This window comes from Conger conger, chromosome 18, assembly GCF_963514075.1.
Source record: "Conger conger chromosome 18, fConCon1.1, whole genome shotgun sequence".
NCBI classification, from domain to species: domain Eukaryota; kingdom Metazoa; phylum Chordata; class Actinopteri; order Anguilliformes; family Congridae; genus Conger; species Conger conger.
In genome coordinates, this window is record NC_083777.1 from 24,220,760 (window position 1) to 24,235,816 (window position 15,057).

General features: G+C 46.2%; 1 protein-coding gene across 11 annotated transcripts in view; it reads right to left on the minus strand.

Annotated features, from left to right (window-relative positions):
* The window catches only part of birc6 (baculoviral IAP repeat containing 6), a 134,669-nt gene extending 121,196 nt beyond the window's left edge, over positions 1-13,473 (minus strand). For all 11 annotated transcript variants that reach the window (XM_061227497.1, XM_061227491.1, XM_061227500.1 and 8 more), the window contains exons 1-3: positions 13,044-13,473; positions 6,715-6,896; positions 1,162-1,299 (exon numbers count right to left, since the gene is read on the minus strand). In XM_061227497.1, coding sequence (XP_061083481.1) covers positions 1,162-1,299; positions 6,715-6,896; positions 13,044-13,254 — 531 coding nt within the window. In that variant the 5' untranslated portion in view covers positions 13,255-13,473. The remainder of the gene's footprint in view (positions 1-1,161; positions 1,300-6,714; positions 6,897-13,043) is intronic.
* Positions 13,474-15,057: the final 1,584 nt, after the last annotated feature.

Below are 15,057 nucleotides of genomic sequence, written 5' to 3' on the forward strand. Positions count from 1 at the left end.
ACCAGTTACAGGAGTGTATGGACGGTAATGGTATACTAACTCACATTATACACTACTGGCATTGCCATTTTGAACGTGGATTGACGGCACCAGTTATTCGGATGAGCGGCCAAATCGCAGAAGGAATAATCAATAACCTGAGCTGACGGGGCAGTGTGTGTGTGCCACAGAGTCTGGGGAGAGGGGCTTCAGCAGCAATGACTGCTAATGCGAGCTAAGAGGCTAGAGCTAAGAGCAGCGCACATCACAGTGGGGGCTGCAGTGTTGCCCTGGGCGACAGTGTCTGCACCCACTGACCCTGCATGCGGCGGTCACATGACCCGGTACCTCGGCCGGCTCTCCAATAAGCAACGGGAAGGGCCAGAGGTTGCGTAAAGTGTGCTGCTGACTAACCCCTGAGTGTTTGTGATGACACGGTGAAACGGCTGATAACACGAGCAGGGGACAACCAGGGCAGGACACTCTACAGGCATGAGAGATGACACTGCTGGTGAACTCCTGGGAGATTCCAGAGCTTATTTTGGCGGCGGTGGGTCATTTACGGTTGCCGTGTTGTCGCGTGGCTCACGCTTTACAGCCAGACACTCAGAGGATGTGGACTCACAGGAGTTGTTCTCTTCGAGCAAAGTGCGCCAAGCAATTCGCTTCAGGATATACAGTGCAGTCCCTAAGTATTTGGACAGTGGTACAATTTCTCTTCTTTTGGCTCTGCATAAAAAGGGATCCCACACGGATGACCCAATATGGATGTGAAAACCCTCAAATTAAAGTCTGCACTTTAACCCCATTCTCAGTTTCATTTCAAATCCGGTGTGCTGGAGCACAGAGCCAAAAGAACAGAAATGGTAACTCTGTCCAAATACTTAAGACTGCACAGTTTCTAGCAGAACACATGAATGCAAGAAACACTAAACAGTGCAAGTCAGGACCGGATAAGCGCACTGGTTAAATCCCTCGATGTACTGTTAGGTACAACCGTCTACTGATGCAGCCCCACTGTGGGGCAGGGCTGAGCAGAGCGCAGCGTTGACCGTGATGCGATGAGACCCAGCGGAAGACGGGTCCTTACGCAACCCCAGCGGGTCCTTACGCAACCCCCGCCGCGCGGGACGGGCGCAAACCCGCCACCCGCCACCACAGCCAGCCCCCCGCCGAACCCACCTTGGCCACTTTGTGATTGGCTGCCGTCTCGTGTGAGGTATTCTTCAGCCCCTCCTTCAGCTGCGTGATGAACAGCTCGTATCCATCCGCGCTGGACACGTCCACCTTCTCCAGGCAGGCCGAGAGCATCTGCTGGGCCTGGGGGGGGGGGGGGGCGGAGGGATACGGGGTTAAGCAAACGGCGTCATTCGCCCGCCGGAGAGCACACAGTCACAGAGAGGCAGGAAAATCACAAAAACAAACACATAACCGTGCAACGCGCCATTTTGAGTGGGTGGAACGATCACGAAAGAACCAGATTTGACAGTCAGAGTGAATATCCTACTGTGGCCTTACCGTTTTTTGGCAAAGGAAGGTTCGAAATTGCATTCGCCCCCATTAATTATTCATCTCTTCATTTCGCGAATTCCCCCTTCATTTCTCGGGTTATTGCACTAATAAGCACCTTAGTTATGATTAGATTTTCCACGGAAGAATGAAACCCCACGAAGATGAAACGCAGAGTGCCCTGGGCCTGCAGAATGCGTCAGGGCTGAATCCACAGGACCCCAACCGCAAAACAGCAGGTTCACTTCATTTCCTACGTAAACATTTCTGTAAAAGCTGAAATACGCAAACAGCCAGCCTTTTCAGCCCGGTGAAAATGGGCTATACAGCTCAAATCAATACCAGAAAAATAAACTGAACACATTAATCAGGAAAACATTGATTTTGCACAAAACTCAAATATAACCATGACATAGACTTTTCCTCAGATCCAGTTGTGTGCAGGATGAGGAAGGAGATGGCATTTTAGAATGATATTCGCCTTTTTATACAATCTCCCAACAGCAAATCACTGAGGTGGCTGAAGGCACACAAATCAAGCTTAATTCTTTGTATTTCACATTAACATTTAAAATGAAATGTCTAATATTTGATATTATTGAGAAAATGACACTTCCAAAAATATTTTGGCATGTACATCTGGCTTCCTGCCCATTACACCTGCACAGCAGTGCTCTCCCACCCCCAAATCCCATTTTAATCCCAGTTTAACACAGCATACATCCTTCAGCTGGTGTGACACGGACACCGACCAAACCTTATGCGGTTTTAAAAACATAGGGACCAAAAAATGTCGATTTTCTGGGCCTGAAGCCATCTGATACGCCAGAAAATTGTCACCATCGGAGTTTTTTTGTTTTTTTTCTTCATTCGATGTCTCTCCATGTGCCGATTTTCTTGGATAGTGTTATTCTGAGAATACAGTAATACGCTGTGGTAAAATCAGACCGCATGCGTCACACTCTCACGTGCCTAGTGAAGGAGGCACACTCGGAGGACATCGCGCCACCAACTGCTCAATCTCAGGCACAAATTGTACAAGATGTCCGCCAGATAACGTCACTTCTGCTTTTCACAACCCCACGGACAGTCAGTGGGGGACGTCACAGGCACCTGGTCCATATTTTTCACCAGTGTACGCCTCTACCCAACCGCCAATATTGGAATACTTATCGGAAATCAATGTTGAATGTGTAGCCTTTCTCATTAAAATGAGGCAGCCCAACCAGTACATTTCTCAAAGCACAGAAAAAGATTTTAGAGGAAAACTCAGCGCCCAAGAGGTAGGTTCACCAGCTGAATAAAAACAGTCTTCCTTTTTCATCATTTTTAAGGTCAACTAATGAAAGGGTAGGCCTGTGTAAAACCTTAACCTGCACTATCACTCTGACCGTGTCCTGTTATCATGACTCACACACAGTTAATGACCCAGACTCAAGGGCCATTCCCCTCCAACTGGAGGCAGGGTTTTAATGGGAGGCCTTTATGGTCTGGGTTTGTATGCGTTTTTGTCTGAGTTTTTTTAGAAAATGTAAAATATCAAGTGTGTGTTATTAACTTATAATTTGCAGCAACAGCGGAGCAAAAAGCGAATCTGAACACGGGTACAGAAATTGGCCCCAGCAGTCAGCACTGGTGATGGAAAAAAAAGCTTTCAAAACTATCAAAGGTTGCATTAAAATGACAATACTGTGTGCCAAGGGTCGGTTTACTACATCCAAAAAGCATTTCCTATGCAAATGTCAGATATATAATTCCACCATATTAACAATTTAAAGTATTTGGGGGATTTCCAATCCATCTAAAAAGTCTTGACATCTGAAAGAAAAGATGCCTGTTATTTTATAAGAGGCAGTTAAATTAGTCCAACTAAAGACTGCCTCTTTTGCTGCAATTGACCAGATTTCTAATCATGCCAGACTGTCAGGTTAGATTTGTCATACAAATAGCTGATAATTACAAGGATTGAAACCACTAAATGCCACTTGCCATCCCTGCACATCTACATTAACAGCTAAAATGAAAAATGGCCAAAACTAAAATGGTTCAGTAGCAACGGACTGCTTCGTAAGTGCAGAAAACCAACCTTCTGTTGTCAATTTGACGAATTTCAGTTGGCTTACTACGTTTCAATCAACAAAGATTTTAAATAACTATGAGGGGGTGCCAAACACTACACTTTACAGTGGTGTGGTGGTGGAAGATGAAAAGGACAAGTTAGAAGGAATCCGTGAAAGAAAGAAGGTGGTTAGGACCGAAGGGGAGGAAATTTGATCTGTCTGTGCAGATCCTTCATGATGAATCGCAAAGATACTTTAATTGGGAACCTGACCCAATTAAAGATGCGCTCACCCCAGTGACTCGGCATGGATAAAGGAGTGGCAAGAGCATTCAAACACGCAGAAGTAAAAATACTGGGACAGACTATTAGGGAGCGGACTTGACAAAGGGGAAAAATGACTTCGCACAGACCCAAACTAAGTTTTAATTAAAAAAAACGGTTAGATACAATTACTGTTAATTCCATTTGTCTTTGTCTACGACTGCAAATGAAAGGAGCCTAACTCAGTTTTAAAATATTTATTTAAAATAACTGCTTTTCTCCTGCATGCAAGGGGCAGTCTACTGGAGTTAGGGGTGGCCTGTCACGTAGTGGTTAAGGTACGTGACTGGGACACGCAAGGTTGTGGCTCGAGCCCCGGTGTAACCAAAATAAGATCTGCACAGCCATTGGGCCCTTGTGTAGACTGGTAAGGGCCCTTGAGCAAGGCCTTTAACCCCTTATTGCTCCAGGAGAGGACGGTCTCCTGCTCAGACTAATCAACTGCACGTCGCTCTGGATAAGAGCGTCTGCCAAATGCCATTAATGTAATGTAATGTAATGTAAAGTTATGGCTGGGTATATACCAGGCCGAAAGGGCAAAACACAAGCCAGTCCGTGCTGTGCCTCGAGAGGGAGGCTTGCGTGCCTGGTGTGATATTTTCATGGACCCATGTACCCAGTTCCCCCCACACCTGTAGTTTTCCATTCAGTGGCTTTTCTCTTGAGGAGACTTGGATGTCAATGACATGCAAATAGGAGAAGCACACACATCCATGCGCAACAAGTCGCTGATCTCCCGCCTTCAGATGCATGTGGAAACCAAAGTGCAGCCATTTATTACACAATTCCTATTTAACACTGCAGCCAAGGACATTCCCAAACCGAGCATGATGCAGACATTTGATGCCGTGGATTATAAATTACACATTTAAGTGGGGCGTCTCTATAGTTTCAGTCTGAGGACATTTTCGACTCTGGCCTTGCGTGAACTCCGCAAAAACAGGAAAGTCAAATTAGCACACTCCCAACTTTCTGACTCACGTGAGGAGCCAAAGACCAATGATCTGACATATGGAGGTTCATAGAGAACCGCCTGACAGCCATTTTAAAAGAGTTTGAGATCAACCGTCCTGGGAGCTGTCGGTAGACATTTACACCAGACCCTGCATGACGGCCTGAACACTCGGGACAGGCCACTGGAATCCTCCCCAGCCACCAGCTCCTTCCTCAGAAAGACTCCTGCGAACACCAACACTTCCCAGGCATGTTTCAACACTTGCTCAATCACAAAGCTGGTGAAGATTAAACAAATCATAAAAATAACTCTAGTCTATTTCAGGGTAGTATACATATGCTCTGCATTAATGTGCAATTCCTTTGCACAGACTCTGTTTGTGTTGTCTGCTCTGCCCCTACAGAGGGGGCTCATCGCTGAGTTCACTCTGAGGGATTTGGGCGAAGGCTCTGGTCGGATGCGTCAGTATACAACGCTGTATGACTGTGTGCACAGGCACAGAAACGGATATGGTCACTGAGCACTCTGCCTCCGCAGAACTAACGCAGTGGGGTTTCCACAGGGGAACTCTGGGATCTGAAACGTCAAGTGGCCAAGAGCACCCTCCTCAACCAACTAAATACTTACCAATACACATGACAAGCCCAATCCTCCAAGACATGGTTAAGCTTCGGAATACCCATAAAGCATAATTATATTGAATTTAATGCAAGTTAAAGGCTTGCCAGAGCAACTTTATATCAGATCATGTAGTTTCTAACATATCCATAAAGCACCTCTTTTGAGCCAGACATTTAGCGGAGGGATTCCGGCGAGGTATATTGTTCCAGGAAACAGCAGAACTGAACTGAAGAAAAAGATGACTTAATCGCGTATCTAGGTCGGTGATCTGAGATCACGAAGCCACAGGGCAGGATGTGAGATGGTAAGATGCATGTATGTGTTAGCATGTTCACATGTACGTGTAAAACAGGGGTGCGACAGAAGGCTTAGCGGTTTCCGTTAGACAGCAGCCAATAGCAATCACTGGTGCACATCACACTGAAACCCCAGACACTGCCCTCCAAGAACAGAGTCTGAGTGCGCTAACAGCAAATAATGTTACTATGCAAGGTTGTCTCCTCTTTTTCAACACGGGTGCTCAGAAGCGGACACGTGGCCGGAGAAGGGGGTTATGTAGGTTATTAACCTTCTGCACCTTAAGTACTTTACTGCCATCTGGGTCATTAAAACCACCCAAAAAAACACCTTTACACAATAAGGATTAAGAACCAAAAATAATTTAGGCTTGTTAAATGTAATCTTCTCTGAACAGATAAGAAGACAAAGACAAGAACATCCAACAAAAATAAATAAATATTACAAGTGAAAGTGAAAGTTCCTCACTCTCTAAAATGAAATCTGTAAAATTTCCAGACTGGGCTTAATGGATAACCAGAAGACGTTTTGCAATCCATGTTTGGAAAGTACCTCCATTTTGACTTTGTCTGAGAGAGTGTCTGAGAGTGTGTCTGAGAGAGTGTCTGAGAGAGTGTCTGAGAGAGTGTCTGAGAGAGTGTCTGAGAGAGTGTCTGAGACACTTGTCTGAGACACTTGTCTGAGACACTTGTCTGAGACACCGTCCAAAGAGAACAGAATAATGGCGCTGCGAGCGAGCTTCATTTCCAGCACCACCGTGTTAAAATGAAAGGCCACTTTCCCTCCCTGCATAAGAGCATTCTCTTTGAGGTCGCTCTTTTGTTGTCATTCACAGTCCTCGCCTGCCAGCATTTACCAGAAAGGATGCAAAACTGCACATCCCAGAATGCCTCTCTTCAGACTGCACTGTCCATGTTGTGTCGTAGCAGGGCGGCCCCCGAGTGATTGACGGACGGCGTGCGGCACTCACCTCCGTGACGGGCAGCTCCAGCTGGACCACATCCTCAGACTTGGTGACGGGCGCCTGGAGGGCGGTGTCCAGGAGCAGGATGCCGTTCAGGTCCTTCCTGCAGCCCACGGCGTAGTCGTCCACGAACAGGACCTTGTCCACGGCCGGGAAGTACTGGCACCGCACGCGGCCGCCCGGCTTGGCTGGAAGAGAGTGCCAAACGTGTCAGCCCGCGTTCTCAGACAGGAGAGCCGGTACGCGAAACGCGGCTCGCGGCCCACCGAGGAGGTCCCGCAGCTGCGCCCGGGGTCACCCCGCAGACAACCGCCTCTTTCATCCCACAGGACTTCGTTCAAAAGAAGCGCTGTTTTTATACCCCTGCCCTGCTTGATCTGCATATTCCGCGTCACGCAGGGAAACCGGAGACTTCCGTGAATGTTGTAAGTCAGGTTCGTATCGCAGATGTTTCTAATACCAGGAGACAAAGCGATGGTATAAACGCATTGTAAGAGATATCCCCCATGTTACGGGCCCAGCACATAAGACTGCTAATACCTTTATTGATGCAGTTAAGGCAATTCTCCACAGTCATTTACCTCACTTTTCACATATTTTATTGCACCCTTTTGATTTTACTGCCTTCACTTCCAAAGAGAATTTACTTTGAATTTTGATTGTGGATGACATTTGCCACACCCGGTTATTGGATTAAAGGATAAAGACACTAAATGTAAAATATTATGCTAATGCCGCACATTAGCCTATATGCTGACTGCAGTGATACAGTGTGAAATCTTTGTCCTTATAAGGAAGATAATATCCATTACAGGCCAGTCCAAATCCCAGTCTCGCGTGAATCACAGGGCAGTGTTACGAGACTCAAACCTGGGTGAGCCGAACGTCTATTGTCCTCCGCCAACAAGACCGTGAAGTGATTTTCATTAAAGTCAGCCCTGTGGAGTATTCACTGCGTGTGTCCTTTCACACAAGACCCTACATAGTGTTATGTATCCTCTTTTCAAAAGGAAAGGAAAAGAGCATGACGTACTTGAAGAACTACAGCTGTTTAAGTCGAGTTTAACGAATGTCACATTTGCATATGACACCTCATTGCATGTGCTGACCATTTGCACATAGACAAAAACTCCCCGAGTGTCACAATGGCCCACTTTAGCATTGCGTTACCAATATCGTCATATTCCAGTGGAGTGCACTATAATAAACTTAATGCGTTTCGGAAACTGCATCCAAATACAAAAGCCCGGACGTGGCAAATTAAAGTGATCTCATTTTTCAAACATACGAGTACACGGTCAAGTAGAGATGCAGCTACATCCTCATCAGCCTGGCTTTCGAGACGATGACACATTTGCATGAATCTGTCATTCAGGGCACAGGGTGAGGCCGGCAGCGCAGGTGTAGTGGACTTCCAGCTCTGTCCTGAGGCCGGGGTCAGTGACTCAGTGGTCATTCTGGGACGTGTGAATGAGTGAAGCCCCACAGTACGCGCTGCCAGCGTGTTGTGAACTCCGCTTGGCTCCCGTCCTGGACTCCTGTAGGCCACGCTAGCATCGCACGGCTCCGCCCCCCTGTCGTCACGTAACCTGGGCCACATGGCAGCAGCTGTTGACACTACGTGCGTAACAGGGCAGCGCGAGCAAACGGATGCTCGAGTCATCGAACACGCAAACGTGAAATCTGAAGAGCGCACAAGGTGATTACGCGCATCAAAAACTACAGTGACACGCCACCATCGGAGAGGCCCAATGGCACCTGTCGCCCAGTGCTCTGCACGCATGAATAACAAAAATAATAATTCATAATTTGTTACTTAGCTGATGCTTTTATCAAACATGACTTACAGTTGATTAGACTAAGCAGGGGACAATCCCCCCTGGAGCAATGTGGGGTTAACGGCCTTGCTCAAGGGCCCAACAACGGTGCAGATCTTATCGTGGCAACACCGGGGATCGAACTACCAACCTTCCTGGTCCCAGTCATAAGCCTGAGCTACCTGTGGGGCAGCACCTGAGCAACTAGGCTACAGGCAAGCTCAAGGTAGGCTGGAGAAGCCCCTATATCACTCCTCTGCAGCTAAAAATGTTCAGGCCCTTAAAATAAGGGGCTCCCAGTGTCTCTCTCCCAAGTCGAGGGAGGCAATTCCTGCAAGTCACGCCATAGGAAGTTCATTATGCACACGATTTCTTCCAAATATGGGATGGCGGCGGTTGGCGTGAGAGGAAGTCTGAATGGATTCTCTCAAGAGTAGAAATTCCCAGCTTCTTCTGCAGAAGTCACAGCACATTCCGCGACCGGAGCGCACTAACAGGCGCTACGGAGAGGGGGGGGGGCCGGGTCCAGCTAACAGTCCACAAATACGACATACGTCCGCCTCCAGCTGCCACAAGGGGGAAGACCGTGCCTCTCCTCGCATGGTGGATCAAGCCATTGAGCTGAAAGATGGACAGAGTGCATCGCTTCTGGCACTGAGCACCCAATAACCATGACATAGCACCGTGAGCACAGAAAAACCGCCGTTATACATACAGCATCTCTCAATGCACCACGTGAGAAGTCAGCATCAGCAAAGTACTCCACTCGCCCAGGAAGGCAGCTTCAGTGTGTTAATGCATCCCCTGACCACCCCAAAGGAAATGCTCCCACTTCGGTGTTGTAACTACAGTGGTTGGCATGGAAACATGACGACAATGATGACAACAGCATCTTCGTTGTTTGCTCAATGCCCAAAGTTAATAAATCTGCCCTTATGACTGACAGCCTTCAGCCGTCTCTCCTGCAGGGCACACAGGAGCTTCAGCAGGCCCAGATATGATAGGACTGGGGGGGGGGCAGATGGATAAAGGCCGCACCGCAGTATCCCTACTGCAACCCCCTACCCCACCCCACCCCAAAACAGTGTTCACGGCCAATCGATCTCTCACCCAGTGACTTCACAACTAAGAGCGTTTCAGAGCTCTCAGGCCACAGGCAAATATAGAAAACATATACATATCAATCCTCCCCTGGAGCAATGCAGGGTTAAGGGCCTTGCCCAAGGGCCCAAAGGCTGTGTGGATCTTATTGTGGGGACACTGGGGATCGAACCACTGACCTTGCGGGTCCCAGTCATGTACCTTAACCATTATGCCACAGGCACGGGACCGGCATCAGCACCAGGCAAGCTTCACTGTTTATGCCACCACAGACGGGAGGCCTGCAAGGGGGTGTGCACCAACAACGACAAAGAGAAGGCAGGAACTTCAGCCATTTTGCGGTAAAAAAAAAAAAAAAAAAAGCCCTGAACCCGGCGGAACCTTCACATGTGCCCCTGAAGTGTGGCGTAATAATGCTGAGAGAGAAGGCTCGAGGCTCTGAGATTTCACTTCTCCTGCTCCTCACGTACCCCTGGCCACGGTGTGGAAGATTATTAAAAATCCATTTCACTTTGACCCACTGAATGAACGGCTGCAATTACCGAAACCCTTGGAGGACTTGGCTGCGTACACTTGGGCACCCAGAGTCAACCGTGACACGCTCAATAAAAATATGAGCCGTTTAGTCACTGTCAGACAGAACCAGGTCCAGACTGGTCCTTTGAAATGCTCATCAAGCTTGCCAGAGAGCATCAAACATGGCTACATTACCAAAGGCTTCGGTCTGAGGGCTTTCAGAAAGAAATTAACCCCGGGCTCCCATTAATCAAATGTACATATTAAATCAGGGTAAACCTTTTTAACAGAGCAGTCAGGTGCCCTTGAATGGCTCGGCTCACACAGATCAAGATGGGCTGATTCTTTGTGAATGTATCAGGATGCGACCTCCACGCAAAGAGATTTTCCACATTACCATGCAGGCCTTGTGGCTTTAAGCAATTATAAGCGCCAAGAAACAGCACCCACAAAACAGAGGCCACTGCCAGCTTGTTGCAACTCATCTTCTTGTACAGCCACTAAGGAGGCAGCAGTGCCAAGTGAACTGTGAAAAAATACCTGCTGCACCAAATAAACTGTGATCACTAATCAGTACAATCACAATTTCAGTTTACAATTCCGACCTGAAAACAAACACAGGCAAAAAATTACTGACGGCGGATTTTAACATGCTTTCCAACCATCCAGAACACACCACATCAGAGGGATGGCTTTTGCACATGTCATTCCTGTTCAGTGGTGGTTTCTGAGGATCTCTCCCGCCTAAAGACAGCTTTTAGAAATGGAAACACCAGAGACTGAGGAGAAAGCTTCACCAGCCCGAGAGACAAAGGGGGAGGGAGAACCTGCAGCAAAAAAATCTTCTCCACCTTCTGAAAATCTCTCATCACCCCATCAATATCAAGGGGGGCGACATTGGCTCAGGTGGTAAGAGCAGTTGGCAGTCGGAGGTTGCTGATTCGATCCCGCACTGGGTGTGTCGAAGTGTCCCTGAGCAAGGGTTCCGATTGTATCTGTATGGTCACACTAGGACTCGGAACCGTACTGCCCTCTCAGGTCCTCTTCCCACTTGTACTTGTGTTTGATCTGCACTTCGTTGTACGTCGCTCTGGATAAGAGCGTTTGCTAAATGCCTTGTAATGTAATGAAATGTAATGTAATGCAATGACACCTAACCCCCAAATGATCCTGACGCACTGGCTGGTGTGTGAGTGTGTGTATGAATGGGTGAATGAGAAGCATCAATTGTACAGCGCTTTGGATAAAGGCGCTATATAAATAGAGATAGATAGATAGATAGATAGATAGATAGATACTTTATTCATCCCGAGGGAAATTTTAGCCAACCATTTACCATTTACCATAACTCTGAGACCTACCTTCTTGGAAAAAAAATGAAGAAAAGAGACCCGAATCCATTGCGACTCATTGTCCCACTTCAGCCGGAGGAGAACAGCACATAACTGGTTATGGGGCTCGGTATGTGACATCTGAGGGGGTCCGAGTACTCGGTACATTTTAGATTTCCCCTTGGTGCAGTACACCTTTCACCTTAGGACATCCCCTGATGCATGTTCATGACTGTGCAAAATGCTAACTTGTATGTAGACCGGAATTAGCGTATGCTGCACTGCATAAAGACTTACATTGAGCAAATGAAGATTTGACATTGCATAACGGTTTAATTTTATAATCACCCGTTTCAGTGTTATTGTAAATGGGGGGGAGGGTGGACTGAATTGAAATATCGGCCAAGTTTGACAATATTACCAGCTGACCAGCTGGTTGTATGAAAAATGCGTTCCTGTTTCATAAGCGTGATAATATGTGTCGACTTATATAGACTTATTCACATGTCATTGCTTGTCAAAGATGGCAGCTCAACCAATATTTACACTAAATGGAATATGCGGTACAATCTGAACTGCAGTAACAACACGAGGTAAATTAACTTGCTCCAAGTGAATTTTTTCAAATACCCGTAGTTCTGATCATGATTTCATGCCGGGGAACGTGCCTTGTTGGCCATCCAAGCTAGCTAGCTAATTCGGCTAGCCAAACAACGCCGACTCGATCATCCAAGCAGTCACAAATAGAGGTAGCAACCCAGTTCCACGAATGGCAGCTTTCCTACCGCTACCTACATTCCAACTCCAACAAAGAGTTGGTTACCTCTTCAAATTTGAGGAAATAGTAGTGACACCTCAATCATAACTCGGGGCTTGAAACCGGCCTTTTGGCTAATCTGTTAGCTTGCTAACTAATATAGGGCCCGGGCAGCTAGCAAGCTAACGCTAGCTAGCCATTTCACGAGTGTGCACACCAAGTTACATAGAGCGTTGAGATCTAGCTAGCTTGGCACTTACATCATGAAAGCGTGTTTCGGTTACTTCTAGCGAGATACAGCTATCGTAACGTAGTATCGGGTAACGTTAGCCAGAAAACATTAGCTAAGTACGCCTGATAGGCAGCTAGTTTGTTCGCTAGCAATAAACATAGCGTACTATATATATGAATAGCTAGCACCAACTAGCTAATGTTTTTATATTCTAAACCGCGAAACGGCTAGCGGTAGTTAGAACACTTTGTTACCACCAGATGAGCTAGCCGTTCAGCTACCCGTTTAGGGTAAAGTTAGCTAGCTAGCAAGCTCGTGAACACGACCACTCAGAGTGATCGATCGATATCGTTTTGTTTTGCGATTTGACTTGGTAACGTTAGCGCACCAGCAAACCCGTAGCTCCCTGACAATCATAGGTCTCTTGTCCGAAAAAAAGAAGACAACCACAGCAGGCCTGACATAAACAGTCTGTACAAGATAAGGTGTTGTGTTTCTAGCCTTTACCCCCTCCTTTTCTTGACCGTGTTTTGACACTGCACCGATCCGCCAATCAGTCGAGCCACAGGGCGGAAACTCACCGTGCAAAGCCGAGGCCTGTAGTATGGCCCCTGATGTGCCGTCGATGACTTTGATACTGCCCCGGCTTGTTACGGCCAGGATAGCGTTGAGGGCCGGGTGATAGGTGAGGCTGCGCAGGCCCTCCTCGTCGCAACGTAGACAACCGTCTCTCAGTACAATCCAGTCTGAGGAGGTGGACGAGCAGGAGCCCGGCGAGGCCGCGGCCGCCATCTTTCTTTAATGTTCCCTTCCCCGCTCTCTTTTTTAGGGAGATCCGATGTTACAAGTCGGTGTAAAAAGATAGAAAGCTGATTCCCAAACTACCGCTGTACTACCACTGCTGGGTCTCCTTCTGCGGCTACTGCTCCTCCTCCCGTTACCGCAGCAGCTGCTATTCACCATCAGTGTTGAGGAAGCTGAGGGCTCCGCTCTCCGGCAGATACATGTCAGATACACGGAACTAGCGTAGTATCATTTTTTTTGTTTGTTTCTACCTCCACACCACTAGGGGCACTGCGTTGCTGGCGTTACAGTGCTGAAACTCTCAACGTCATTACTTGAAGTCACGAAACACGTTCTAATTTGAACATGATTTAAAAGAAAAGCGATAATGTACCGCACCTGTTAATATCTGACAGTTACATAGTAAAATTCTGTGTGATATAGCTGATGTGTGTAAGTGTGTAAGTAAGCAACGTAGATTTAGATTGTTTGTGACAAAGGGGTTAAACGTCTTGTTAGGTAATACAGTATTTTTATCGACGCTCCTCTAAAATGTGAATTGCACGTAATCAATTCTCGCAGAAAACTGGCTTTCGATTCATTAGCTTGCTTCTGTGCAGTTTCATTTTAATGCTGTTCTTGTTCTCACGGTCAAAACCAGATTACTTAGCCCCTCCTCTCTCCGATCTTTGTATTTCTGGCTTTATTATCATGATTGCATCATCTCTCGATTTTGAGTGTTGTCTCGTCTAGATTAGTGTCCCCCAAGGCTCTGATTGATAAGGTCCATGACAGTTTACTCTCAATGTTCTCTGTGCAGTTATGTCTATTTTCCACCATATGATGCTGATGTCCTTTTTTTGCTCATTAGAAATACTCTGAATAAATTTCCTTGATCCTAGACCTTACTTTGAGCTTTTGCTTTCTTATTCTGTTCACTGGATGTTGCGGGATGTGGTAGCTCAAAATGCGCCCCTCACCTTCTCTTTCATGGAATATGTTTAGTCATTTGCTAACGGTGAATTCTTCATAACTATATCCACGTTCTATCCACCTTTTGCACCGAATATTGTGATTATGTAGCTACTGTATATCTGCTTGGCTGATCTTCTCATTTTGTTTTGTTTCTTCATTACTTAGTGTAGTCCAATCGATTGGCAGGCCAAACGCGTTCAAATATGCAGATTTTAATATTCAATTCCTTCTCTTTGATGCCTTCCTCATGCGATGAAAACAGCATGGAATTGTTATAATCAGGCAGCTGCACTGGTTTAAATGGTGTCCTCTTCTTTAATGTGCATTCATGGTTTACTAATTTCTTGCTTATTCCATTTGTTTGTTTTGTGTTACATCATTTATTCAAATGTGTTATTTTTTGTATTGGAGCCCCAGGATAAAGGCTTGCATTACTTTTCATAGTGCATCCAGAACTAAGGAACAAATATAAGAGATATCATGTTATGCAAGCAAGTTTAAAGGCATACAGATTAATGTAATCATTCTAATGTACCAGTGTTGTTTAAAAAATGACAAACTATAGGGGGTAGGGAGAGATTGGTGAACAGTAAAGATAACAATAGCATACAGAAGGTTTTTGTTAATTTAATTAATTTAACATCTCACTTTTTTTATTAGGTCTAGACTAAAATATTAAATTTAATTTGGATTTCATAGTTTTGAAAACAAAAGCATTCTTAAAAGCTGTATGTTTAAGGGCCAGAATTGCATATAGTAGATTATTTTTATTTTACATGTAAATGTACATAATTCAAATATCAATAACAGCCATATAAAAAGAAAAAGACACCAACA